Raw genomic sequence first — 27,926 nt, 5'->3', positions numbered from 1 at the left:
TAAGATTGGAAAGTTTGATGATGAAGAATGCAGGCCAATCTCAGAATATCTGGATATAAGAGATGAGAATGACTCTATACTCACTAATTACGGTCTCCAGATGCACCATGGACGATATAAGCGCCATAAAGTCCAACTGGTTACGATTCATTAGTCTCCCCACAACGTCATCTATGTGACTGATCTTCAGAGTAAATCCTGCAAAATATTACATTACAGAAGACAAGAGACTAAATAGGTAAAGAGTAAGTGCACTTTTTTAATATACAGAATAGGCGATTATAACCATTTTTACAATAGATTTTATTAGCCTATTCTGTATATTTTTTGTATGAAAGCCCTTTTCAGCTATGTAGCTGGGTAAAGGAGGTGGTAAGAAATCAGTCATCTGCATACCTGAAGAGGGAGCTCCAGCTATGCCTGCACTGATCTCTCCAGTGCAAGCACCACGGTTTCCATGTACCAATTATCAAGCCTGCTTTATACTGTGTTTTATTGATTTTCAAGCATACCTAGTCTGTGCCCGCATTATCTGTCCCCACTGCTGCTTTCATAACTCTCCTACCTCTGCTGCTCATTCCCTGGCACCGTGTAATGAGAAGCTGTTCTGTGCTGTAGACGGCTTCTCTTCCTCACAGCACACAGACCTGATGCATTGTCAGGGTATCAGTGCGAAGGGTTGTGACATACAGTGCTGTATACCTGATACAGTAAGACTCTGACAGTGCATCGGGTCAGGTGGGGAACAGGCTCACCGGGAGCTGGCACTGGGTCCATGAGAGTCAATCAGCTGTGTCTTGGGGAGGCAGAAGAAATGTAAGGATTTTTGTCTATTTTTTTTATGTTACACAGGACCCAACTGTTACAAAATGTTTTGGGGTAGTGACAAAACCCCTTTAAGGACGGTCATATTAACCATTGGATTTTACAAGTCACTACATTTAGTCTCCATCATTGTGTAGTTAGTACTGAAATAAAGTAACTACAAGAGTGAATATTGTAAAAAAAAAATTGCAAAAATGGACATAAAATGTTATTTTATGATTATTTTTTTACGCACCTGCTTTTTGCAAAGCGTTTCAGAACTCAGGAACAAAATGTGGGCGCTATACCTATTCAAATAACCATCACAACTGTTCACCATATTCTTCACATTGTAAGATGCTCCTGAGTACAAGACACATCCAGATTTTAGATAACTAAAAACAGGAAAAAATAATTATGCTAATTACAATTTCCTGAGTGGTTTAAACAAGTGGAGGGATTAACGTCACTAACTTTGATCTCATGGTAAAAAATTGGGAGTCCTATGCAATGGCAGGCATTGGATATTGATGGTGTTATTAAGGACAGGGCACTTCCAATGTAGAAGTTAGAATGGTGAATTATTACAGTAAATCTTTTAATAAAAACAAGAAAGAACTTTGGAGGAATCTTATGCAGAGATCTGCTAATGACAACCCTGAAAAGTTGTGAAAAGTCAGTAACCTATGCTGAATAGTCTTTAGTCAAGGCAGACCTCCTAGGTAGACAAGTGTGAGGGTAACCTTGGGGCCTGTGCTGTCTGTATACGGTATTAGTGTATCTTGACGCCACTGGAAGCTAGGGGTTTGACAGGAGGAACGCCCCTCTCACACCCCTAGCTCCCGATAGAGTGAAGATGTGAAGGTCCTAGTTGCCCAGTGTGCAAAACCTGGAGGGCAGCATTCTCTGCAGCCAATCAGATCGAGGGGGTGTCACCCCCTGTCACTCTTGTCTCCACCAGGAGTTCCTGGTGGCGTCAAGATACACTAATACCCAGTATGTGCAACTGACCTCAAGTATCATCATAGCAGACTGGGTAGACAGTTAGACAACAAATGCCAAAATGGTCAAAACAAAATATTTGGGGTATAATGCACAACCTATAGACGTATATAATTACATGAGATGTATTTTTGCCAAACTTCTCTGTTTGCTTCTAAACCTAGTATAACACATGTCTGAATGCTGACAGGTGTGTCTGTGAGATTCGGCAGAAAGAATGCCAAACGCCCATGTTGCTCCTTTCAGGGGGGCAGCCCTGTCAAATAAAATGTAGGTAGAGGCTCAGGCTGAACCTCTGCGTGTTCAGGGTAACTCAGCTGACAAGATCACAACTCCTGGGCAGGCAGATGAGATATTGTCACCTTCTATAAACTCTTCTAATTTTCTTCAACCTTCAGTAGTTGGGGCAGGGTTAACAAGTCAAGAAAGGCTGACAAGTGGTTGTTCAAGCGTTTCCCAACATTTAGGGGGTGATAACATAATAATCTAAATTTTGATAACCTCTCAGTCTATTGTAGTCCACCCATTCCATTTTTAGTTCCATTTACTTGCCCACCTTTGTACCTGCTCTGATATGTACTTCACAATATTCCATGTGTGGTCTGACCAGTGACTTGTATACAGGAAAAACAATGTTCTCACCATGTACCCCTAGACCTCTTTTGATGCACCCCATGGTGCTATTTGCCTTGGCAACAGCTACCTAACATTGCGTGCAAGTAGTTGAGCTACACACGTGTGAGGCATGCATTTAGTTGAGCTGTGTGTGTGTGACGCAGATGTGTGATGCACATGTAGCACAGCTGTGTGTGTTTGTGACACGCGCATGAATCAGAGCTGTGTGTGTGTGTTCGTGCGTGAGGCGCACATGTTGTTGAGCTGTGTGTGTGTGCCACACACATGTAGCAGAGCTGTGTGTGTGTAACACACGCATGTAAAAGAGCTATGTGGCACTTAGCGCTAACAGAAACACTGATGCTATTAATTTCCTAATAATTACTAGCACCATTAATAAACACTACCTGCTTTCTATCACTGACCAGTTACTTACACATTTTCACCCAGACCAAGCATTCTCATTTTATATCCCAACCTTTTATGCAGCATCAAACGCTTTGGAAAAGTCCAGATACACAAGATCCAATGACTCTCCCTGATCCAGTCTAGAATTTACCTCCTCATAGAAGCTGATCAGATTGGTTTGACAGGAGCAAGCCCTCATAAACCCCTGCTGATATGGAGATATACAACTATTTTCCTTGTGATACTGCATGATAGCATCTCTTAGAACATTCCTTTAAACATTTTACCTACAATGAAAGTAAGACTTAACAGCCTGTAGTTTTTGGGCTCGCTTTTTGGCCCCTTTTTGAATATTTGCACCACGTTGGCTATGTGCCAATCCAGTGGAACAGACACCATCACTATAGAGTCCTTAAATGTGAGAAACAATGGTCTATCATATTACTTAACTCCCTTAGAACCCACGGGTGTCTGCCATCAGGACCCAATGATTTGTCCGGCTCTGCACTTCTTCCTGGTGACATTATTCCATGGTCAAGACAGCCAAAAAGAAAATTGCCATTTGATTTTAAAGTCATCTTGATCATATGGATTGCTATGTTACATCTCTGATGCTGCTCCTACCATTGGACTAAGTGGATACTACTGGAAAGTTTACTTTATCCCTCTGCATTTCATCTGACATTTCCTTTTCCTCTGTGAACACACTGGAGAAAAAAACTGCTTATTAGATTTGCTGTCTCCTCTTCACCCTCTACAATTTTTCCTACATTACTTATTAAAGGGCCAGCACTTTCAGTACTAATCTTTTTACTATTTATATAATTGAAAAACAGTTTAGGGTTAATTTTACTCTCTTTGGCAATAAGTCTCTGTCTCCACCTTTGCTGTTTTTATCTGCTCTTTACATTGGTTTTCTCCTAATCTTAACCTTTTTATTCCTTCAAGGTATAAACCGCTGATAGTAAGTTTTTAAGATGTTTTTAAACATTTCCCATTTATTGTCTGTACTCTTATTTTTGAAGACATTGTCCCAGTCAACCCTAAAGGGCATCTATAGGCCAATTAAACTTTGCCTTCCTTAAAGGGGTTGTCCCGCGGCCAAAACGAAAAAATGTTCACACCCCAGTCCCCCATTTTAAGCAAGCATCACAAACTACCCATGTAAATTGTTTTTTTAGAGCGTTTCTACTCACCATGAAGCTGTTTCATGAAGTTATAAAAATCTTCTTCCAAGATGGCCACCATGATTTCCCAAGGTGCACCGCTGGTCTTCTCCCATAGTGCACTGCGGGTCTTCTCCCATGGTGCACCGTGGATGTTCTTCTCCAGTCTGAGCTCCACTGCCAATTACAGCCACCTCATTGGCTGATCGGCACCATGTGATGGGGGTGGAGCTGCGCGATGACGCTGAGAAGGGGGAGGAGCCAGGACACAGCTCGTGAGCCCGGACCCTCCAGAAGAGAATTCCTCTCTGCACAAGCACGACTGTTGCGGCGACCAGAGGATAAGTTTGATCGTCGCCATGGAGACGGGGACGCCAGCACCGGAGGGGGTAAGTGTATAACGTCTGTATGGCCAATATTTAATGCACGATGTATATATTACAAAGTGCATTAATATGGCCATACAGAAGTGTTTAACCCCACTTGCTGTCGCGGGACAACCCCTTTAAGTTTATTATTTTTGTAGCTCCCTGACAATATTCTGTATTTAAAGATAAGTGGACATTCATTATATTAAGCTCACTATTTCCCAAGTGCCCACAACTTGAAACCCTATTTTTCTGTTAGGCCTGTTGATTGTCCCCCTAGTTGGGTAAGGTAATTATTTTTAGTTATTGACAGAAACTTGTTACCTTTACAAGATCCACGGATTTCAGCTTCCTATTTTATATCCAGACAATTAAAGTCCCCCATAATAATTACCTCATTGTGATTTGCCACAATATTAGATTTTCAATTGCTTCTGTTATATTTGGTGGTTTATAGTAAACTCCTGAGCATTGTGTGGCACAAAGTGTTAAGGCAGCAGAAGTGCATTCCTAATCCTGTCGCTCACGGAGGTTGCAGGTATCCCACTCAAGGTTACCTTCAATCCTCCCAAGAATGGTAAAATGCGTACTAAGCTTGCTTGAAGGGGGTGGGGGGGGGGGGGGAGATGACTGTGGAAAGCAATAGCAAACTACCTTGGAAAAACAGTCTCCCAAGAAAACGTCACCTAGGAGAGTCAGTAGAGAAGCAAATGGCAGCATCAATGGTGTAGCAAAAGGATATAAATTTTTATTGCTCCATACAGCAGGCAACGTTTCGAGTTTAGCAGTCTTTATCAAGTCTTTATCCGGCTTGATAAAGACTGCTAAAGTCGAAATGTTGCCTGCTGTATGAAGCAATAAAAATTTATATCCTTTTGCTACACCATTAATGCTGCCATTTGCTTCTCTACTGGATGTACTACGCTGGGGACTAAGGATCTGTGGTCCCCTAAGTGGCTGTTCTATCACATATCTACCGTGGCCTCTGCACTTTTTTGTGCATACGGAGGTGTGCTGTGGGACTTTCCTTTTGTTACATTGACCTAGGTCAGTCATGATTTGGTGCTTGAACCAGGAGACTTCACTTTTAGTAAACTCCTATGAGGATTTTATTGTTGTTTTTTTCTTCATGTATCTCTACCCATAAAGAATCTACATGTTCATCTCTCTCCCAAATATATTCCTGTAGTGTGGGCTTTAAAGAGAATTTTACATAATGACAAACCTTGTTCCTTTACGGTTTTTACAATCCATTCTGAGCAGACTATCATAGTGTAGTGGGTTCAGGTACTAAATTACCTCAGGTGTAGTATCCACAGGTCTGGAGAGTAGTCACGTAAGAATCAGGAGTCAGCAATGAGAGGTTTCAGTTCGCAATACAGATGGAGAAGCAAGGTAGCACAGTCTGAAGGGAAGCAAGGGATCAGTTGAATAACAGAGGAGCAGGCAGATGTAGAGCTTCATCACGGCTTGGAGCACAATAATCTCACAAGGAGCTGGAGGAAGGGCCATGCTTTTATAGGAAGTCCTAATTAGAAGCAGGGCGGGGCCAGGACAGGAAGACAGGAACTAGATTTACCAGAAGCATTAACAATGCTAGAATCAGCAGAGGAGCTTGTTCAGCAAGCTGGATAGCTCACTGGGGAGAGAAACTGTCTGGAGCACAGGAGGTCTCAGGTTTGACTAATAGCTTTTGTCCAACCAGATCTCAGTTATTCTCACTGATGTGGCTGAGGAGCCCTGTCACGGCGGCAATGAGTGCAGCATGCTCTTTGTAATCTAATGCTCCATTAACTCCTTCACGACCAAGGACGTACCGGTACGTCCTGTGGTCGCGGGGTATGTATGAAAAGAGGTTGCGATGCAACCTCTCTTCATACAGTGCGGGCGTCAGCTGTTTATAAAAGCTGACACCCGCGGGCAATAGCCGCGAGCGGCCGATCGCGGCTATTAACCATTTAAATGCCGCTGTCGAGATCGGGGGAGCCGTGCAGGTGTCATAGCAGCTGGGGGCCTAATGAAAGGCCCCAGGGCTGCCTTAACAGACTGCCTATCAACCCATCCACACAGGGTGGCTTGATAAACTGCCTGACAAAAAGCAGTATGAAGTAATGCTATAGCATTACGTCATACTGCAGGAGCGATCAAAGCATTGCATCTTAAAGTCCCCCAGGGGGACTTCAAAGTAATGTAAAAAAAAAATCAATAAAGTTTTTTTTAATTGAAAAAAAAAAAAGTTGTAAAAGTTTAAACCCCCCCCCCCTTTTGCCATATCTATTATTAAAAAATCTAAATAATAAATTAAAAATATGTATTTGGTATCGCCGCGTCCGTAAAAGTCCGAACTATCAAAGTAGCGCATTATTTTTCCCGCACGGTGAACGTCGTCCGAAAAAAAAAAAAATAAAGAACGCCAGAAATGCACTTTCTTAGTTACCCTGTCTCCCAGAAAAAACGCAATAAAAAGCGATCAAAAAATCATATGTATTCCAAAATGGTACTATCAGAAACTACAGGACATCCCGCAAAAAATGAGACCTTGCTCAACTACATCGACAGAAAAATAAAAAAGTTATTGCGCGCATAAAATGACGGTAAAAAATAATTGAAAAAAATTTAATGTCTTTGAAAAAAAAAAAGAGGACTATAGTAAAAATAAAACTATACAAGTTTGGTATCGTAGTAATCGTACCGACCCATAGAATAAAGTTATCATGTCGTTTTTGTTGCTGTTTGTGCGCCGTAGAAGCAAGACGCACTAAAAATGGCGAAATGTCGTTTTTTTTTTCATTTTACTCCACTTAGAATTTTTTTAAAGTTTTTCAGTACATTATATGGTACTTTAAATAGCACCATGGAAAGATACAACTCGTCCCGCAAAAAACAAGCCCTCATACAGCGACGTCGATGGATAAATAAAGGAGTTACGATTTTTTTAAAGAGGGGAGGAAAAAACGAAAATGGAAAAAGAAAAATGGCCGCGTCATTAAGGGGTTAAAGGTATATAACAGGATCTGTACGACTAATGGAATTAGGTGATCGTGATGCCAGTGCCTGGATTAAAAGCGCTTGGTAGCGAAATAAGACTAACACATGTATGTAGGTAAATGACAGGCACACGATTTAGTTTCAGGCCCGTGGTTGTCTGCATTAATCTTAAGTACCAGAAATTGCATATACAAATTGCATATACACTGTTTAACACTTTATACACAGAAAAACAAACTTTGAGGAGGCAGCATCTAAGCTAGGGAAGAGCTATAGAGAGATCTGACAAGAAAATACCCCTTATTAACCCAACTAAGTCCTGCCATTCCTGAAACACTGTGCTCAAGTTTTTTTTAGTACTCACAAATGTCTATGAAGATTCTCTACTTCTTGTCTGAAGCTTTGCGGCTTTATTGCTGTCCGGTTGAAATCAGAGCTGCCTTGAACGGACTTCAGGTTTGGGAAAACAAACAGCTTCTCAGTGTCCAGCTGATTTATGGGCTGCTGGACACAGGATTTCTTGGAAGTTTACATAATATGTCTCTAATTACAGCAGGACAGAGGAGGGGAGGAAGCTGCATGCTAGGGCTTCACATGGATGTCAGCTTCCTCTGTGTCCATTTTGGTTCCTTTCTCTCCTCTGACTGAATGGCTCACTTCCTCACTCTATACTGCCCCTTAACTTCTGTCTTATAACCCTGCTTATTATAAAAACAAATGCACCACACGAAATAAGCCAGAACCCCCACCTTTTTTCCTCACTCGGGTGGGGGGGCTTGTTACAGCTCAGCTCAAAAAAACTGATTTACGATGGTGCCTAAACAACCTAAACTCTTTGGTTTCCTGACTCCCTCTTCTTATTAAATTAAATCCAGCATAACTACCCTTTGTTAAAAGACCTGGTAGTTAGAACAGTTCCTCTTAACTTGCAGGTAAAGTACGATTATTCTGTAGTGCCAGTCCAGGTCACTACATCACTACGTCATAGTTTTCCTCAGACATTATTACTTCCAGTTTGTGAACTTTCTAACGTTAGTCCCCATAAAGTTTAGAGGTTTTTGGTTGTTTTTTATATTAAGTATATCCCTATTATCTGTTCTGCCAGTTCTAACTGTAATAACCCCTCCCACTGCTTCACCCACATTATCATTACTTAGTCTCTGTCTACACTATCTTCCCCTGTATCTCCCTGGTTACCCTCCCTCCAGTCCTTAGTTTAACTCCTTAGGGACATGGCCCTATTTTTTCCAATATCAGTTTTCCTCCCCCTTTTAAAAAAGCATAACTCTTTTATTTATCCATCAACATAGATGTCGGAAGGCTTGTTTTTGTGGGACGAGCTGTATTCTTCAATGCTATTTAAAGTACCATAAAATGTACTGAAAAACTTTTAAGAATTCTAAGTGGAGTGAAATGGAAAAAAACAAAATTCTGCTATGTTTAGTTGAGGCTTGTTTCTCCAGCGTACATACAACAACAAAAATGACATGATTACTTTATTCTATAGATCAGTACAATTACTGCATTCAGCGCTTTTTCTTCTGGTTAAATGCCGGACAGTTGAGCAGAAACTAAATGGACCCAATTATAGTCAAACAGGTCTGTTTGGCACCGCTCGGTTCCGTCATAAGACATATCTGTTCAGCCAGAGCTCTTCCCTTTCCTGCTCTCCGAACAGAGCAGGAAAACTGAACCCTAAAGTGCAGATATGAAAGCAGCTTTACACCATTACTCACTGCATACAAGAGATGCCTAACATCTCCCTGTATATAGTGATCTGGAGCATGCTGGTATAACCTGGGTATCGCCTTTATATAATTATATATGAACAGGTGGTATAATTTATAACAGCTATACATATAATAATATACAGAACATACTTAGGTTACACCATCATGCTCCATATCGCCTGCTGTGCACTGCACACAAGATGCTGCGTGCTCTGGCATCACCTCCTCCACATTCAGACATCGCCAGTTGGACCAATCATGTGGAAGGCAATGCGCTAACAGACTGCAATTGTGGCAAATCACACCTGTAGTCTTAGTGGTAAGAGGACCACGCGATGAGGAAGTCTGCAGCGTTGAATTGGCTGCTGCCCAGGTGATGGGCGCCATTCCATATCCTTTTCTCTGCAATATGTATGCTATGTATAATATCAAATTTCAACCCATTCCTTGTCACCAAGCCTTTTCAACTTCTAATTCTCCCCAGCCTTTCAGCAGGTGGAGATTTGAGTTCTGCCAACCATTCCATGTGGGCTTACTGATCCAGACTAGTCCAGCTCTTAGTTTGTTAACCATTGATGCTCGAGTGCTCCTCCCACAACATTCACTTTTCCAATACTTTGCCCCTTCACCTCTTCTCTACCTATTTTCCACCCATTCCCTGCGAATTTTCAAATTTTCACAACCCCACCCCTCCCTTGCCCACCACCTCCCGCAAGCATTCAATTTTTCTTAACCCTGCCCCTTCATCTCTATTCAACCTATTGGCGGCTGGAGACTAAAATTTAAATCTCCTGCCCATTCCCCGCGGGCTTTCAAATCTTCATAACGCCGCACCTTCCTTGGTCTGGCGAACCAGTGAACTTGAATGTCCCGCTTTTTTCCCCTACAGATAAACCTCTGAGCGTCCCGCGCTGCAGCACTTCTCCACTCCCGATCACCATACTCCAAACAGGGATTTATTCCTTGTCCTCCTGCCCTCCACTTTTCCCAGTTTCCACATGCCATCCCCTTTCAATTTTTTTCTCAAAGAATGTCACTTACCCCCATCTCTGATCCGTATCATGTCACCAACTTAACTACCTCCTGCCCAATCAGAGAGATATCCTGCTGTTTTTCTTCCCCACCTGTCATAATTTTACTGTAAATTAGGTTCTCTGCCTCTGACACTTATTTCTTCAGGATTTTTGTGATTCTTCTAAGCAGTAGAGACAGAACTGAGCAGCGGTTCCATTCTTAGCCTATAGAAGGCAAGGATGTTACCTCACCACTGCTTGTATGATAATGTTGGCAGATACAGAAAAAGCATGTGTCATATCAGCAAGATATTTGCACCACAGAAGGAGGGGGTAAGGGGCTGTCTCACACTACGGACACTAAGCTAAAACTAATTTAGCTAAGTTCCTGCAGGAGGGGTATAGCTGGTAGGAGGGACTAACTTTTTCTTTGCTTAGTGTTGCCTCCTAGTGGCAACAGCTATACCCAAGGTGGTCCGTGTCCCCCAATGACTTGAAAGATAAACAATTTTATAGAAAAAAAAGTTTCACGCTCCCATACATAAAAACACCAAATATGTGTACTCTGTTTAATCGATTATTAATAGAAGACTTGGGAACAAAGGTTCACATTTTTCTTTTTTCTTTTAACCCTTTGTGTCCACCATCTTTATATATACGCCCTAATTATTGATGCATCATGCAGCTAGGATGTATATGTACGTTCTAAACTTTAGTGGCACATCTCATTGTATAGGGTTCTGTTAATAAAACGATTGGGCCAGTTTTACCCTAATGAAGTGACCGGGAGTTGTAATGATCAGCTCTTGCCAATGAAAGGCGATGAATATAGTGGTCAAAGTGAGCCAATTTACTAGATAATGACAGACAAAATAATTTTTTTCAGTATGAGCAAAGTTCTTTTAATGCGAATCATAACATATAACTGAGAATATTCTGCGTTGCTGAGCGTTTTTTTTATTGAAATCATTAATTTATATGCTTATGTCAGATCTAGAAGAGTCCGAGAAGCAAATAGGCAGCCAGCGGCACACCGCAATCATCCACTCAGTGGGGGAGAAAACAATGCTAGGTGCCAGCAACACAACGATGTTGACCCACCGATCTTCTATACGCACTCCAGCAATAAGAACAGGTGTGCGGCACTCAGGAACTAGTATCTTACTGGATATGGTATCCAAACCATCTATTCTGTCTCAATGGTATCCATCAAATATGCGACGTTTCGACCTATGCGGTCTTTGTCAAGCCTGATTTTCAGTATGAGCTAAGTTCTTTTAATGCGAATCATAACACATTATATTATATAACTGAGAATATTCTGCGTTGCTGAGCGTTTTTTTAATTGAAATCATTAATTTATATGCTTATGTCAGATTTAGAAGAGTCTACTGAGCGTGGTGATTGAAGGCTGAAGTCAAGCGTCTTCCGCATGGTCATTCTTATGCCATTGCTGTGCTTAGAAACTGTGAAAACAAAAGTTATAGTGGGAGATTTATTATTACTGTCCTAAAGTTACACAGAGTAAAACTAGACCAGCCGGTAGAAACTGTGCCAAATTCACCACAATGGGGCACTTCGTATAATACATTTTGCGCATCTCGGTAGATGTTTTAGATGCTTTTCTCTTCCATGATGGTAACTCTTAAGAACAAACAAAGCAGGAAGAAATAATAATTGCTCACAGGCTTACTGCACACCAATAATAATGGTTCACGCCATTTACCCCGGACACAGCCTTTTTTGTACTATTTTGTGGTATATATGACTTTTTGATCGCTTTTTTATTACATTTTTTCTGAGATGGGGTGACAACAAAAACCCCGCAATTCTGGCATTCTTTATTCACCATGGGGGATAAATAATGCGTTACTTTGATAGATCGGACTTTTACAGACACTGCAATAATAACATTTTTTTTGTTTTATTCTTTTAATGTAAATATGGCAAAAGGTTTTTTTTTTTAAAGTTTAATTAAAGGTGTTGTCCGACCGTGACAAGTGCATTTATGCACTTCTGTATGACCACTGCAAAGCACTTTGTAATATACTGTGTGCTTTGTAAATGAGCCATACAGAGGTTATATACTTACCTGAACAGGTGCCCCCCCCCCATGCTTACCATTCCGTCGCCCTTGGTTACGACAAATCCAGCCCATTCCATTCTAGTTTTGTTGCGCAGACGCTGTAGCACTTGTTGGCTTCTCGAGAACGCACGTCTGATTCGTCGCGCATGCGCAGTTCATTCAAAAGTCCGTGTTGAAGCCAATCCTGACAGCAGCGTCTACTGGCCGATCGCCTTAGCTGAAGGGTAAGTGAGGGTCACTATTACTACTAGGGACAGTATCGGCGGTATCTACTACTACCTGCTGAGGCAACTATTTGGGGTCACTCTTACTGCTAGGGCAACTATTGGGGGTCACTCTTACTGCTGGGGCAACTATTTAGGGTCACTTACTGCTGGGGCAACTATTGGGGGTGACTATTACCGCTGGAGCAACTATTGGGAGTCACTATTACAGCTGGGGCAACTATTGGGGGTCACTACTACTGCTGGGGCATCTATTGGTGGTCACTATTACCACTGGGGCAACTATTCAGGGTCTCTATTACCACTGGGGCAACTATTGGGGGTCCCTATTACTGCTGGGGCAACTATTGGGGGTCACTACTACTGCTGGGGCATCTATTGGGGGACACTCTTACTACTGGGGCAACTATTGGGGGGTCTGTATTACTACTGGGGCAACTATTGGGGGGTCTGTATTACTACTGGGGCAACTATTGGGGGGGCCTGTATTACTACTGGGGCAACTATTGAGAGGGTCTGTATTACTACTGAGGCAACTATTGGGGGGAGTCTGTATTACTACTGGGGCAACTATTGGGTAGTCTGTATTACTTCTGAAGCAACTATCATGTGTGATACTGTCTGCTGAGCTGCTGTATCTAAGCTGATCCTGTGTGACAGTCTGTGTGTTTTGATCCTGCATTATGATGTAATGCTGCGATCTGACAGCAACGCCACTGGCATGGAACATTTCAGAAAGCGCACGGCATCCCACGATCTCATTGTGGGGGGACGTATTGGACCCCCAACCATTTATCGGGGCATTTAAATGCTGCTGTCAGAATTGGTGGTGGCATTTAAAGGGTTAACAGCTCCTGTGAGCGGCACAAATTATTGGAGCTGTTGCGGGCAGGTGTCGGCTGTAAGGCCGGTCTTACACAACCGGATTTCTATTGTGGAATACACAATCATCACCCGTGCGGACGATCCCCAGTATTACGCACACATTAAAGGAATAGAACATTTGCATATCTGCTCAGATGAGCAGATAGTGATTGCGATTTCCGTGAAATAAAGACGCAGCCTGCTCTATTTTTTTTTTTGAGTTCCGCACGGATGGCTTCCACTGAAGCCAATGTCGGGGACAGAGCCAGATTCAGCTGCAGAATCTGACCAGTCCGTTTAAGATCAGCGTAAGAAACAGCCGACCCGCGATCCCCCTACATACATACCATGAAGCTGCAGGTTGTAACTGTACGCCCTGTAGCATTATGGGGTTACAGGGGATGTCCAGTTACTGGACAACATTTCTTCAATAAGGCTGCCTGTAGTAAAATAAAAAGCTGTACTTACCCCTCCACCATCGCTGAGATCCGATGTTGCAGCCCTGCTGTGGACCCAACGTTTGTTGTGACATCTGACTTCACCGGAAGTCAGGTGTCCGCTGCAGTCAATCAGAGGCTGCAGCATCACTGCCTGTTCTCCTGGCATTGGGGCTCTCATCTTGAGCACCATGATGAGTCCCGGAATGTGACGTTGCAGCCTCTGATCAGCTACAGCAATTACCTGACTTCTGCGGATATCAGCTGTCATAACAATCACCGGGACCACAGTGAGGCTGCAGTGCTGGATCCTGTCAGTCATAAAGGGGTAAGTAGAGCTCAGTTTGTTATTTTACTACAGGCAGCCCTATTGAAGGGATGTTATCCAGTAACCATATACCTACCGCTAACTCCAATGTCTCGATTTCAAAATAGTCTACTGAAGCATAAAGATTGCCTAAAATGCATAAATCTGGCTCACAAATTGTACCCCACATTTTTTGCACATTTTGATTAATAAATCTTCCTGATTGTGTTTTCACTTCTAGAAAAAAAATTTACTGACAACTACTATGGCCACCATTACAGCTACACAATGCATTAGACTGGCCCATCAGATTACCAGAAGATCCCCAAGGCTTGAATACAAGTGTAACTTGCGCAGTGGGGCTCCCAGTTGCCAACAGGCTGAACAATGGGTGCAAAGACTACGGGGAGGGGGAGGGATTTAGGAAGCCAAAACTTGTACATAAAAATTTCAAACTTTGTAACAAGTCTCACTTGCACAACAATTGTTGCTTTCTGCAATTTACAGCAGCTCACACCTCAGTTTAGGAGAAGTGGTGGGGCTTGCAGAAAAGGGCACCACAGCCCAAAATATTTATGTATAATTTCCGTTGCAACCTGGTGTAAATTAGAAAGGAAAGCTGGCATAGAGTTCTGTGTAGGTTTTACAAATCCAAGTAATCCTAATGTATTTTCGGCCAATATGATTTGTATATATTTATTAAAACCGATAAAATAATAAAAAATGCCCTCAATTTTGTAATTTTTTTCAATTCCCTAAGGCAAAAATGTAAATACATATCTGATAAAAATTAGTACAGCATGTATTTTGACTTGTTTACTTTGGAAGCTCATTTGAAAACCTCACATTTCTGAGCAATTTAGGGAACATACTAATTTAACATAGCGGCCTGTTTTGGATGTTTTACTCACTGTGGAGCCCCCGACAAATATACGTCGCTGTGGTACTGGTGCATCTTGTCTCTACCAGAACTATAGGTGGTGACATGGGTTGGCTTTGAGGGGAGGGCCAGGTGATGCCCACAACAGTCGCAATGCATATCCAGCATTTTTCCGTGCCGGCTCCAGTCACTAACACACCTTCCCCCGCTCCCTGTGTGAGCGCAGGGCTGGGAGCGACCGACCAGCCAATCCAAAGTTTTCCCACACCCATTCTACAGCCCAGCCAATCTCACTTTGTGGGCATAGTTGTGGGTGCGCATTTTGTCTCCACCCATTCTGCTAGTGGAGACAAGATGCACCAGTACCCATCGCTGCTGCACAGAGCCCAGAGAGCAGTGACGTAAATTTACTGTTGACTGTGGAAAAGCAGTTACTATCCCCCACCAATGTTTTTAAGTACAGAAATGGCTATTAGAGATGAGCGAACGTACTCGGTAAAGCACTACTCGTCCGAGTAATGTGCTTTATCCGAGTACCTCCCCGCTCGTCCTGAAAGATTCGGGGAGCGCCACTGCTGACAGGTGAGTTGCGGCGGGGAGCAGGGGAGAGCAGGCGGGAGAGAAGGAGAGAGAGATCTCCCCTCCATTCCTCCCCGCTCTCCCCTGCAGCTCCCCGCTCCGCGGCGCTCCCCGAATCTTTCAGGATGAGCGGGGAGGTACTTGGATAAAGCACATTACTCGGACGAGTAGTGCTTTACCGAGTACGTTCGCTCATCTCTAATGGCTATACCAGCAGCCCTTACCTGGGGAAATCCTGTCATAAACCGTCTGCTGAAAAGAAAAAGCTTTGCTATCTTTCTGCTTAATATTAACATTCAGGGGGACAAAACTACAAGTCCCATCAGCCCCCGGGAGGGAGACAGGAAGTGGGCAGCTGAGGTGGTGCCGCACAGTAAAACCTGAGGTAAAACTCCTGTGAGAGAAAATAACAAATTGTGAGGTAAAACTTGTGAGGGAATGTGAGCCGGAGACAAGTTACCTCACGGTATAACACAGACAGGAAGATGGGGGGCGGCAGAGCGGTCTGAGCCGCAGGCTACTATGGAGGACGTGTGTGCAGTCCATGGGAGATGTCACCCATTATGTGAGACCCATTGTGCCTTATGAGGCAGACTCTGCGCTAGTAGTAGGGGCCACAGGAAGCAGCAAGAGATTTCATCTTAGGGACTGAAGTACAATGAACAGGACGGCCATGATGGTGAGGTAAGGAAACCGCTGGAGAGGCAGATCTGTGGGACATCCAGTCTACAAGCTGCTGATGGAAAGCATCCAGGCGGAGGAGTAATATTACCGCCCGGCTTATTATACCGAGCAGGAAAGGCGCAGTTTGGGGTATTGCAAATATTGTAGTTCTATTGGTTGTCCGAGACACAAAACCGCTCTTTACTTAATGGTCACTTGGCTGATCCTGAGAGCGGTCATTTCTATATGTTCTGTCCCACTCACCTCGGGGAAACTCAGGCTGATCGATCCAGCTTCATCGCGATCCAAAATTTTAAACAAATCTGTGGTGAGAAGACGGGACACGTGTGAGTATAGAGGAATATACCGCAAAGCATCAGTGCAGATCGTGATGAGAAAAACGCTAATTTGTCGCACACCTCATTTTGCCAATTTTTGGGGGGCGCAAACTGTTTAGTAACCGTGGGATAATTTAATTTTTCTCCTTGAAAGAAGTTACTTAAGGGGTATCTAACAATCCCCATATACATTACATTGTAAATGGTGGGATCAGCCAAGGATAATCCCGGCACTACAGGCAGCTGATGCTCCAAAGCAGCGGCCCCACCTGTTGGATATTGATGACCATCCTAAAGAGAAGTCATGAAATACCCCTTTAATTAGGGTACGTTCGCATGCAGCTGAGTTGGTGCAGATTTTTGGCTGCAGAAAACCTGCATCAAAATCCGCACTAAAATCTGCAGTACAAAATATGCTGCGGATTTTAATGCAAATACGTACTAAAATCCGCTACTAGTGAACGTTCACTAATAGGAGTTCTTCCCACAGAACTGCTTTATTTCAGACTGTCATGGAAGACAGGAATTTGCTATATGCTGTAAATTGCTGCAGACGTGCCCTGTGGAACTCAGGCCCACAAATGTGCAGCAGTTCTGCCACGCCGGAGCATGCGGCCCTAATGAAGCTCTGTTATACAACATCACATAATAAAAAGGTCATTTTGTGGCATTTATTATATGTCTATATAAGATTGGAAAGTTTGATGAAGAACACAGGCCAATCTCAGAATATCTGGATATAATAGATGAGAATGACTCTATACTCACTAATTACGGTCTCCAGATGCAACATGGACAATATAAACTCCACAAACTTCACCTGGTTACGATTCATTAGTCTCCCCACAACGTCATCTATGTGACTGATCTTCAGAGTAAACCCTGCAAAATATTACATTACAGAAGACAACGGGGCACAAGAGACTAAGGCAGTTGTCACACGGCCCCAAAAAATCGTGCAAGATTTGTGCGTTGCAAGACGAACAGATCCTGCTCGAATATGTACCCCATAATGGGGTCATACACATGAGCGATTATTGGGCGTGCCGTCGCATTGCCCATTATTTTCAATGGGGTCGGTGGCAGCTAGGTGCACGCAATGCAAGGGCTCCCCACTGAAAACCAGGATTGCTGCTTCCCCAAAGTGATGCGAGGAGGTTTTGAGATAAAAACGCCTTGCATCCTTGGGAAAATCATACGTTGGCAAGTGCAATATCGAGCGGTGATGCATGGCCCGATATCGCGCATGTGATGTTAGCCTAAATAGGTAAAAAGTAAGGGCACGTTACAGAATAGGCGATATCTATTTTTGTAATACATTTTATTAGCCTATTCTGTACATTTGTTGTACAAAACCCCTTTTCAGCTATGTAGCTGGGTGCAGACGGTGCTAAGAAATCAGTCTTCAGCTACCTGCATAGCTGAAGAGGGGGCTTCAGCTGTGCCTGCACGGATCTCTCCAGTGATGCTGAATGGCCAAGTCAAATTCTGGATCTTAACTCCATAGAGATCCTGGGAGGAACTGGAACTTTCTCAGTTGAAGAAATCGTTTCAAGCCAAATGATCACTCTAAGGTAGATTTAATAATATCTCATCAACTTAAAAATCACTAATATTAATCTACAAACATTTTTGGAGATTGAATTATGATATTTGATTGGTCAAAAAGGGTTGTATCATTAAAAGGGTTTTGTCACTACCACAAAGGAAATTTCTAACAGATGGTCCCGGCGTAAAATAAAAAAAAAATGACAATGCTTACCTTTCTTCTGCACCCGGGACACAGCTGATTGGCTCCCACAGCACCAGTTCCCGTTGTGTACGTCTGTCGGAAGTCGAGTGGATGTTGCGGCCAATCAGAGGCTGCAGCGCCAGAGTTCGAACTGCTGGTATCAGGGCTCATATCCTGACTTCTACCGGACGTACACAGTGGGAGCTGGCATTGGGGCCACTAGAGACGATCAGCTGTGTCCTAGGGGGCAGAAGAGATGGGAATATATAGTCTCTTTTATTTTACGCGGTGCGTAAGTGAGAAGGACGGTTACATTTACAAATCAATACATTTAGTCTCCATCATTGTGTAATTAGTACTGAAATAAAGTAGCTATAAGACTGAATATTGTAAAAATATAATGTTATTTTATGATTTTTTTCCCCCGCCTACCTGCTTTTTGCATTGCGTTTCGGAACTCTGGAACACTAATAGTTCCTGAATTGTCAGCGTCCGCAGACTTGAAAATGTTCTAAAGTAGAGAGAAATCATATTCAGCATTAACAGAGGAGCCCTCAGAGGCTGGGGGCTTCATACTATCACAGGCCCTAAATTAGGTGGGCCCCCAGCAGTTACAGGGCTCCTGGCCAAAACATTTCTATACTGCAGATAAGTTCTTATTCTTTATCTTTTTTTTATCTTTCTTGGTTTGCGTGTCTCTCACTCACTCTCTCTCTCGTGTTCTTCTTAATCATCGTTATGACAAGCTATCACTTACTCGATGATGACACAATGGCTACTGGTGATAATCTGGGCCCTTTGGGTTGCTACTGATCAGGGCTCATTGGGTTGAACCTGGGAATGCAATCAAAAAGGCAATTGCGCTATATTCTGAGACCCACAACTGCTTGATTTTCCCGTCAGTTGGGCTGTATGAAGGCTTGTTTTTAGCAGGCAAGCTGTAGTTTGTATTGGCATCGTTTTGGCATGCATACGTCTTTTTGTTCACTATTCCAATTTTTTTGAGAGTTGAAGTGACCAAAAAACAACAATTCTGGTATTGTGCATTTATTCCAGTATTCGCCGTATGAAATAAATTAATTGACATTTAGTTCAGACTTTTGCTCGTAGAGCCAAACCGTTATGTTTATCTCTTTATTATTATTATTTGTTTACGCAACAATTGGGAAAGGCTGTTCTAAAGATTCAATATTTGGGGGTTTTTTTCTTTAAAAAAAAGTTTCTGCATTTTTTTAAACTTTTTTTTTTGTTTGAAAAAGGGCCTTAAATATACATATACCAAACTGGGCTTAATAGATTTTAGTACATGGCAGGCCTGGACAGCACTGATAGGTCCCAGACAGCCAAGTCAACTATTTCACATCCTGCAATCGCATGACGGGACTGATCAGGTCACAGAGGACGTCCCTTCCCTCTGTATAACTGCTTAGATGTTGTGGTCACTATTGACTGTTACATCTTAAGTGGTTAATCAGAGTTATCTTTGGTTATGGATATTAGAGGTGGGTATCTGCTGTATAATACAACCGGCACCTGCAGTATATGGCGTGCACTCAGCTCGTGTATGAAGCGGTCTGCCTGGGGTTTTTTTGTCCTTTTGTCCATTACTGGATCAGGTACCACCAGCACCCGCAATCTGCATCTATATTTCACAAAATGTCAAACCACCAGAAATAGCAGTCGTTAACCAGTGATACAAATTGTTCATAGGTTTCCAGACAGTCTGCATAATGGAGAGGTCAGATGAATATTCCTTATAGCCTACAGTACTAAATGACAAGATGCTTATAAAAGAAAGAACATTTCTAATTACCATGTAATTCGCCACCTTCAACCAGGCCTTCTTGAACTCTTCTGTGCTCAGCGTCCCTGTGTTGTCCACCTGTACATGCTGCAGTTAAGGTTCTTCTTGTGTGGGTCCTTGGGCGATACATGTACAACCTATGCCTTCATTTACTTTATCTACCCAGTATACCATATAACAATCATGGTGCCATTGGTGTTTTTCAGGATTTGTGCTGCATTTTTGTGGAGTTTTTTTTGTAAAACACAAGTATAAATGCTTCTCATTTCTCCTAAAGAAGACCAAAAAATACCACCATGTGTGAACTTACCCAAGGAAGGAGAGCGGCCGCTGTTTGTCACAGACTTTTCAGTTAAATCCTTTTACTGCCAGAACATGTAGGCTCTGTACCAATTCAAATCACTGTCACAACTCTTTACCATAATTTTCGCATTAAAAGAAACCTGGCTACGAGACACACCCAGAGTTTAGACAGCTGGAAACTAGCAAAATATAATTATGCTAATTACAATTTTCTGGGTGGTTTAAACAAGTGGAGGGATTAAAGTCACTAGTTTTAATCTTATGGTGAAAATTCAGAGTCCCATACAATGGCAGGCAGTGAATTTTGATGGTGTTCTTACGGACAGGACACTTCAAACGGAGATGTTAGAATGGTAAATTATTACAGTATATCTTTTACTAGAGACAAAGAAGAAAGAACGCTCCATAAGATTCCTCAAAGGTTCTGCTAATGACAACTCTGAAAAGTTATGAAGAGCCTGAAACCTCATAAACAACCTTTGCAGAATAGTCTTCTGCCAAGGAAGACCTCCTAGGTTGACAAGTGTGTGGGGAGCCTTGGGGCCTGTGCTGCCTGTATACTGCTCCATAGTATGCTATGGAGTGATGGAGTATATTTAGTTAGTTGGATACATCCATAAGTTTGATCAGCTGTCGCACTGCTTCTGTACTGAATCCATCGCACTTGATGTCAGGATCTGCACACAGAGAGATGATTTCATGATAATGCTTCAGTTTTACAATAAAATACCAACACAACAAACAGTCCCAGCATAAAAGTACTAATATTACCATCATACTAAATTATATCACTAATGACCGGCAAAAAGAACTTTTACAGTTTTGCCCATGAAGGATAATGAAATACGGTAAACAGCAATAAAAAAACCTAATTATTTCGTATAAGGAGTAGCATAACTTACATTTTGCTATCATCTTGTTGAGGAGAGCCTTCACTTCATCTTCTTTAAATTCACCTTTCTCTAACTATAGAAAACATTGTCATAGTGTAGGACGTTAGAGAGGATGGATGTGAGAGAGATAGGAGATCGATGTTACACATGAGATGGATAATAAATACCTCGACTTTCACAGTTTCAAACTCGGCATCCGTCTCTGGAGTAATGACCGGCTGAGAATTGATAAGAAAAGATTCAGTATTTATTTAGCATTAACGTAATCTGCAGCGCTGTACACACAATGTATTCGGTCTCATAGAGATGAAATTGTGACATGCTAGTAGTGTATATATAAGAAGGAAAATGTTTACAACACTCTAAAAATTGTCACATAATAAGATTAGGCATTGGACACAAAAGTCATCTATAGTTACTACCGTAAACCACATGATGACAATCTGCATACATATCTCCAGTACAAATATCATTAAACCCAAAAGGGTGAGGCTTGTAAAACTGTATATGCTCACCAACAAGGAATCTGAGCTCCGACTCCACCGTAAATCCAATAATAAATCATGAGAGTGGCAGCATAAATGGTGCAGAAAAATTATTTTTCTTATTTATTCCTCCATTCCCAAAAACAGGCGACGTTTCGACCTTTAGTGGTCTTTACCATAGCATTACATCATACTGTAATCTGACAGGCAGTCTATCAAGCCACCCCATGAGGATGGCTTGATAGGCATTCTGCCATGACAGCCCTGGGGCCTTTCAGAAGGACCCCGGCTGCCATGACCCCCACACGGCTCACTGTGATCTCAGACTTGACAGCAACATTTAAAAGTTCAAGAGCCTCCATGAGCCGTGCGGCTCGCAGTATATGAAGAGAGCTCGCCCCGCAATCTCTCTTCATAAGTAGGCCGCCAATACAGGCCGTCAAAAGGCGTATCGACGGTCATGAAGGGGTTAAAGTTTGTTACTCAAAGCATACATTTCGGCTCCCAGACCCTACCGGCGTTATCCCAGATCACCAGGAAGAACCTCTAGCCAGATACTAGATCCCCCTCACACCTAATTAGTCACATGTTTAATTCATTCTGCTGCTGCCCTTCTGCTGACAGAATCTGCAATGCTCCCTGAAACAGGCTGGTAACAAGCTATAGACATTACCCATCCCAGGTTACTTTCTCCTCTTATATAGTTTTGATGTATTGGGCCCAGACCACTGATCAAACCAAAAAGAAATGACCATATTACCTCATATATATTGGCCTGCACGCTGCTCTCGGTCTCCCTGAAAAGAAATAAAAAGTAAAACGATTAGAAGGATCAACATGGAGGCAAATCTAATATTCCTTATCTAGTCTTAGGGCATATGGACATTATGTGGGGATGTCCTCATTTAGGATCCCTCTCTACCCTGTACTGTCAAGAAGGGGAAGAGGCGTTGCATATAATATCTCCAACCCTGCAAGACTCAAGGCAACCATGTCATAATTACAAGCATTTGAAAAGCAAATTGCGGGACATTTAAACCACACCTATTTTCATTTTAGGAATGCCTCCCATAACACCCAGATTCGTCCCCTTTATGGTAATTAGCATACAATCTGCACGCTTTCCAGTCTAAATTGGGGACTGTCTGGCAAAACTCAGAACTGTTGGCAACTACGCCATGCAAAGCTATTCATCCTTATTTGACTACAGATTCTGAACAGAGATGTAATTGGGCCTTTAAACTTGCAGCAACCCCAGAGGCAAACTGAGGCAGAACAATGGGTGGAATAGAACTTTCTGTAGACTAAGGCCTCATATACATAACAGCCTGTATAAAGTCATTGTGGCCTAGTAGTCAACCAACAGTGCTAAATTTCACAGGAAAGTCCATTGAACCAGACCACAATCAAGGGTGAGGCTCATTCATATCTTAAAAAGGGCGTAGCTAACCATGTAGAGCATTCCCATATGAAAGAAACAGCAGTGTTATCCACTATTATGTCTTCAATTTATAGATGGCACTTCTTGTTGCCCCTTTTACAAAAATGGGAAATAAATAGAAAAATAACAATAAATTTGTAAGTAAATGAAAACTCTTTTCCAAACTTTGGTGGCTACTCTAAATTCTAATTTACAACTATATGGCCACATTTACACTTTGGATGGACATCTCCTTTAAAAGTGTAGTTTAGGAAATAAAATAACAGTTATCTGCACCCTGTGAGAAACCCATTCTAAAATGTAACTAAGTTAGGCTGATGAGATGTGAAAGGAGGAGGTGGAGCTGAGGAGTGGGCAGAGCCTAACACCATGTTGTTTTTCCTGACTGGCTAACAAAAGTAAATTCCTTCCTCCGTTCATGGTTCCACCTCCCCTTACTTTCAGGTCTAATCAACCCTTCCTTACAGGCTGCAGATGGTGACCATTTTATTCCTTTCATAGACAATCCCTTTAAATTATTATAATAGAATACGAGTTGACAACAGTAAATTTAAATTCATGGAGTAATTCCTGAGTAATAGTAGTAATATATGTATACAATACTTACTTTGCTTCGATTGGTTGCTCAGTGAAAACACGGATGTAAAAATCAGATTCCTCAAGCTCATCAAAAGTTGATGGCACAATGATATACTCCCCTGGAAGAAGCTCAGATTTTTTTACTGCCTCACGGTAAGGTTTATAATCAACCATGGAGTCTACTTCGGTATTGTTATCGAAGAACTCTTTTCCCAAAGGAATTTGGTCCGAAGAGGTAACCTGTTACATAGAAGCCAAACAGAAAATATATAGTCATGAATTTAAGACATTTTCCAGGACTAAAAAACTTCCTATGGGCAGGAAATAGTGTAAAATAAACAATAAACACAATTAGACATTAAATGCACTCTCCCCTGGTCCACTGCAGGAACTACAGTACCCACTGCATCGCAATGGGACGCTGCTGCAGCTGTCACGTGCTGTTTATTGTACACTCAAACATTGCAGTCAATTACTAGCTTAAGCGGTGATACTGTCATTGCAGCCAAGGAGATAGCGGGGTAGATAAAGACCTTGTCACGGGGCTCTATCATCTCCTCCCTGGGAGTAGCTCAGGACCCGGCCAAGTTACTGCTAGGGGAGGTCACAGGGTAAAGTAACCAGAGGTTACCTTAAATCCAAACGCCACACATGACGCCACCGTTTCGTACTGTGCAGTAAATCTTGGATGATTGAATAAAAGTAGTCCACACACAAGGAAAACATTCTAGAGAAAACCGGAAATGGTCCGCAGTGTCCGTAACTTGATAACTTCAAATAACATCAGCAGTCTGGCACAGATACAACAGAATAAAGTAGTGTGACAGGGAGGATTCCCGGGGTACTCCGGACGATTCACAGTCCCAGTTATGCTCCTGGCGACTCTCTCTCTTTAACTCGCTGCCGGTCCACAGTCACATTACTTTTCTTTTCCTTTAGCCATGCACCAGTCTTTTTCTCTCACTCAGTGCTTAGTGGTAACACCGGCATATCCTGAGTAGACTGGTCCCAGGCCAAGCATAAGGAAGTTGCTCAGCTTCCTCCATTCTCTCTACACGCAGGCCAATCTCTGAGGCGTGGGTGTCAGACTCCTCTCTCTCTAGACTTCTGCTAGACCCTCTTGCTAACTCCCAACTGACTTGCATTCCCCCTTGCAAAGACATAAAACATAGCACGATCACATGACTCACAAAACAATACATTTTCCTGACATAACCTAGACATTAATCCATACAGTGCTGTAGAGGTGCAATACACATAGACCTAATGCACTCCACAAGTAAGACACTGACAAGACAATGGTCACGAGACAGACATATAACATTATAGAGGTGCCCTGCTAACTCTGGGCTACTACACCATAGGCGGCACATGATGTTGAAACAAAGCCTGTGATTGGCTAAGTAGCAGTTCATACTCTTTAAAAATAAAAGAACTACAAGTACACTATATGGAAAAAAGTATTTGGGCACTGCATGTTTTTCAGCAAATATGCAAAAACTGAGTTTGCTGAATGGTATGCTGGGAAGTGCATGGGTAAAATAAAAAGCTGCTTATTTTGTAATAACTATTCATTCATCCAATCGAGCGCTTGTAGGACGAACTGAAGCGACGGGTACGGCACCGCCACCCACGCCCATCCTCACAGCAACCTCCTCTCACAGCCTTACACGAGGAATAGCAAGCTATTTCAGCCGAGACTTACAGAGAACTTGTGGAAAGTATGTCTCAATGTGTTGCCTTTGTAATACAAGCAAAAGGAGGGCTGACATGTTACTAAATAGAATAATAAAGCTCTTTTTCTGAAAAACACGCAGTGTACAAATACTTTTGTCCATACAGTGTAGAAGGAAACCCAATGTGGCTCGACAAGACTGTAAGGCTGGATTCACACAGGGCGGATTTGCCGCCGTTCTGCCGCAGCAGATCCGCCCGCGGCAAAACCGCCCGCAGCCGCTAATCTCGGGATTAGCCAGCCATGTGGACGAGGTTTCTCAGAAACCTCGTCCACACGGGACGGCTAATCCGCTGAGGTAAATCCGGTTGAAACCGTGGCTGCGGTCGCCGCAGCCGCAGTTTCAAAAGAAGCAGCATGTCTGTTTACAGTCGGTTTTTTGTTTATTTATGTTACAGCCGCGCTCTCCTCTATGGGAGAGCCGGCCGCAACGGAAAAGCATGCGGCCGGACCGCTTCAAAGCCACCGCGGCGGTTCTCCCGGCGGAAATCTCGTGTTTTTTGCTGCGGCCAAACCGCGAGATTTCCGACAAAAATACGCCCCGTGTGAACCCAGCCTAAGGGAGGCAATAAGCAAAAAGAAAGCATTGAAATTATTAAAAGAAGATGGCAGTGAAGAAGCACTAAAAACATATAGGGAAAAGAACTAGTGTAAGGAAAAGATCAAAACTGCCAAGGAGGAGGCAGGGCGACTGATTGTCAAAGAGAGCAAAAATAACCCTAAACTATTCTTCAATTATATAAACAGTAAAAGGATTTGTACTGAAAGCTTTGGCCCTTTAACAAATAATGCAGGAGAAACCATAGAAGATGATGGGGGGAAGGTGAATCTATTAAATTGGTTTTTTTTCTCAAGTGTATTCATGAAGAAAAAATAAATGTCACATGAGATGCAGGAGGATAAAACACCCCCCCCCCCTCACTCCACCCACCCACCCCCATCATCCTCGCTAAATATCACTTGCCTAATGCAGGAGGAAGTACAGAGCTGGTTGAAAGGGATTAAAATTAACAAATCGCCGTGCCCAGATGGAATACACCTTAGGGTCCTAAGGGAACTAAGTGACGTGATAGACCGGGGTTGTACCACCGGATTGGCGTATTGCCAGTGTGGGTCCAATATACAAAAAGGGGTCTAAAAGAGAGCCTGGTAACTACAGGCCGGTAAGTCTCACTTCAATTATTGGAAAAATATTCGAGTCGTTTCTGAGAGACGCCATCCTGGAATACCTCAAGGAAAACAACAGTATAACTCCTCATCAGCATGGGTTCATGAGGGGTCGGTTATGTCAGGCCAATTTGATCAGCTTCTACAATGAAGTTCTAGGCTGGACCTGGGAGAGTCTATTGATCTCGTATATCTGGAGCATTTGACACCATGCCACATAATAGGCTGATATATAAAATGAGACAGCTTGGTCTGGGTGAAAACGTGTGTATCTGGGTAAAGAACTGGCTCCGAGATAGAACGCAGATGATGGTAATAAATGTCTCGTACTCTGATTGGGCCACCGCTGCTACTCGGGTGCCACAGGGTTCAGTATTAGGCCCCATTCTCTTCAATATATTTATTAATGACCTGATAGAGGGGCTGTACAGCAAAATATTGATATTTATAGATGATACAAAATTATACAAGATATACAAAGGAGGACAATATACAGCTGCAAATGGACCTAGATAAACTGGAAGCTTGGGTAGAAAAATGGCAAATGAAGTTCAATATTGAGAAATGTAAGGTTATGCGCATCGGCAGGAGAAATGGATGTCACCAATATACACTAAATAGGGTACTGCTAGGGAAAAGTGATATGGAAAAAGACCTGGGGGTACTAGTTGACTGTAGACATAACTGGAGCAATCAATGCCAGTCAGCTGCTGCAAAAGCAAATACAGTCTTGGGGTGCATTAAAAGAGGTATAGGAGCGAGGGACAAGAACCTTATCCTCCCACTATATAAGGCACTTGTCAGGCCTCACATGGAATACTGTGTACAGTTCTGGACACCGGTGCTCAGGAAAGATGTTGCAGTGCTTGATGGAGTTCAAAGAAGGGCAACTAAATTAATAAACTGAATGAGAGGACTGGAATACCCAGAGAGGCATCAAAATTGGGATCATTCATCCTGGAGAAAAGACGGTTAACCCCTTTGTGACTGCCCCATAGACTTTTTACATCCTGCCTAAGTGGGTTTTAATACGCTCGCTCTGTGGACTATGGATGGGACAGCTCCATGTTGTCAGCTGCTGGAGGTAGCCGACAACCTGGAGCTGTCATGGGGGGCCGCGGGGAGCAACCACCGGTTATACGATCACCGTTATCCAGTGTATAGCAGCGATCGCATAAAAGTAAATAAAACATTTCAAAAAGTTAAAGTTTCAGCTCCTCTCACTGAGTACTCACCCCTGTCCTCCGTGATGTCCAGCGGCATTCTGGTCTTCCAGGACCTGATACCGGCGTCGCCGCATGCACACCAGATGTCA

The 27,926-nt window shown here is 42.8% G+C and overlaps 1 protein-coding gene across 1 annotated transcript in view; it reads right to left on the bottom strand.

Annotated features, from left to right (window-relative positions):
• Positions 1 to 11,275: 11,275 nt before the first annotated feature.
• Positions 11,276 to 27,926, bottom strand: part of LOC136620418 (calpain-8-like) — a 40,721-nt gene continuing 24,070 nt past the window's right edge. The window contains exons 11-20 of the mRNA XM_066595178.1: positions 23,738 to 23,949; positions 22,450 to 22,486; positions 21,372 to 21,422; positions 21,214 to 21,277; positions 20,924 to 20,988; positions 20,018 to 20,086; positions 18,637 to 18,715; positions 17,241 to 17,354; positions 16,399 to 16,457; positions 11,276 to 11,560 (exon numbers count right to left, since the gene is read on the bottom strand). Of these exons, the coding sequence (XP_066451275.1) occupies positions 11,537 to 11,560; positions 16,399 to 16,457; positions 17,241 to 17,354; positions 18,637 to 18,715; positions 20,018 to 20,086; positions 20,924 to 20,988; positions 21,214 to 21,277; positions 21,372 to 21,422; positions 22,450 to 22,486; positions 23,738 to 23,949 (774 nt within the window). The 3' untranslated portion in view covers positions 11,276 to 11,536. The remainder of the gene's footprint in view (positions 11,561 to 16,398; positions 16,458 to 17,240; positions 17,355 to 18,636; positions 18,716 to 20,017; positions 20,087 to 20,923; positions 20,989 to 21,213; positions 21,278 to 21,371; positions 21,423 to 22,449; positions 22,487 to 23,737; positions 23,950 to 27,926) is intronic.

The sequence above is a fragment of the Eleutherodactylus coqui genome, chromosome 3 (genome assembly GCF_035609145.1).
Source record: "Eleutherodactylus coqui strain aEleCoq1 chromosome 3, aEleCoq1.hap1, whole genome shotgun sequence".
Taxonomy (NCBI): domain Eukaryota; kingdom Metazoa; phylum Chordata; class Amphibia; order Anura; family Eleutherodactylidae; genus Eleutherodactylus; species Eleutherodactylus coqui.
The sequence above is the reverse complement of the archived record's forward strand: the minus strand, read 5'-3'. Positions and strand labels throughout refer to the sequence as shown.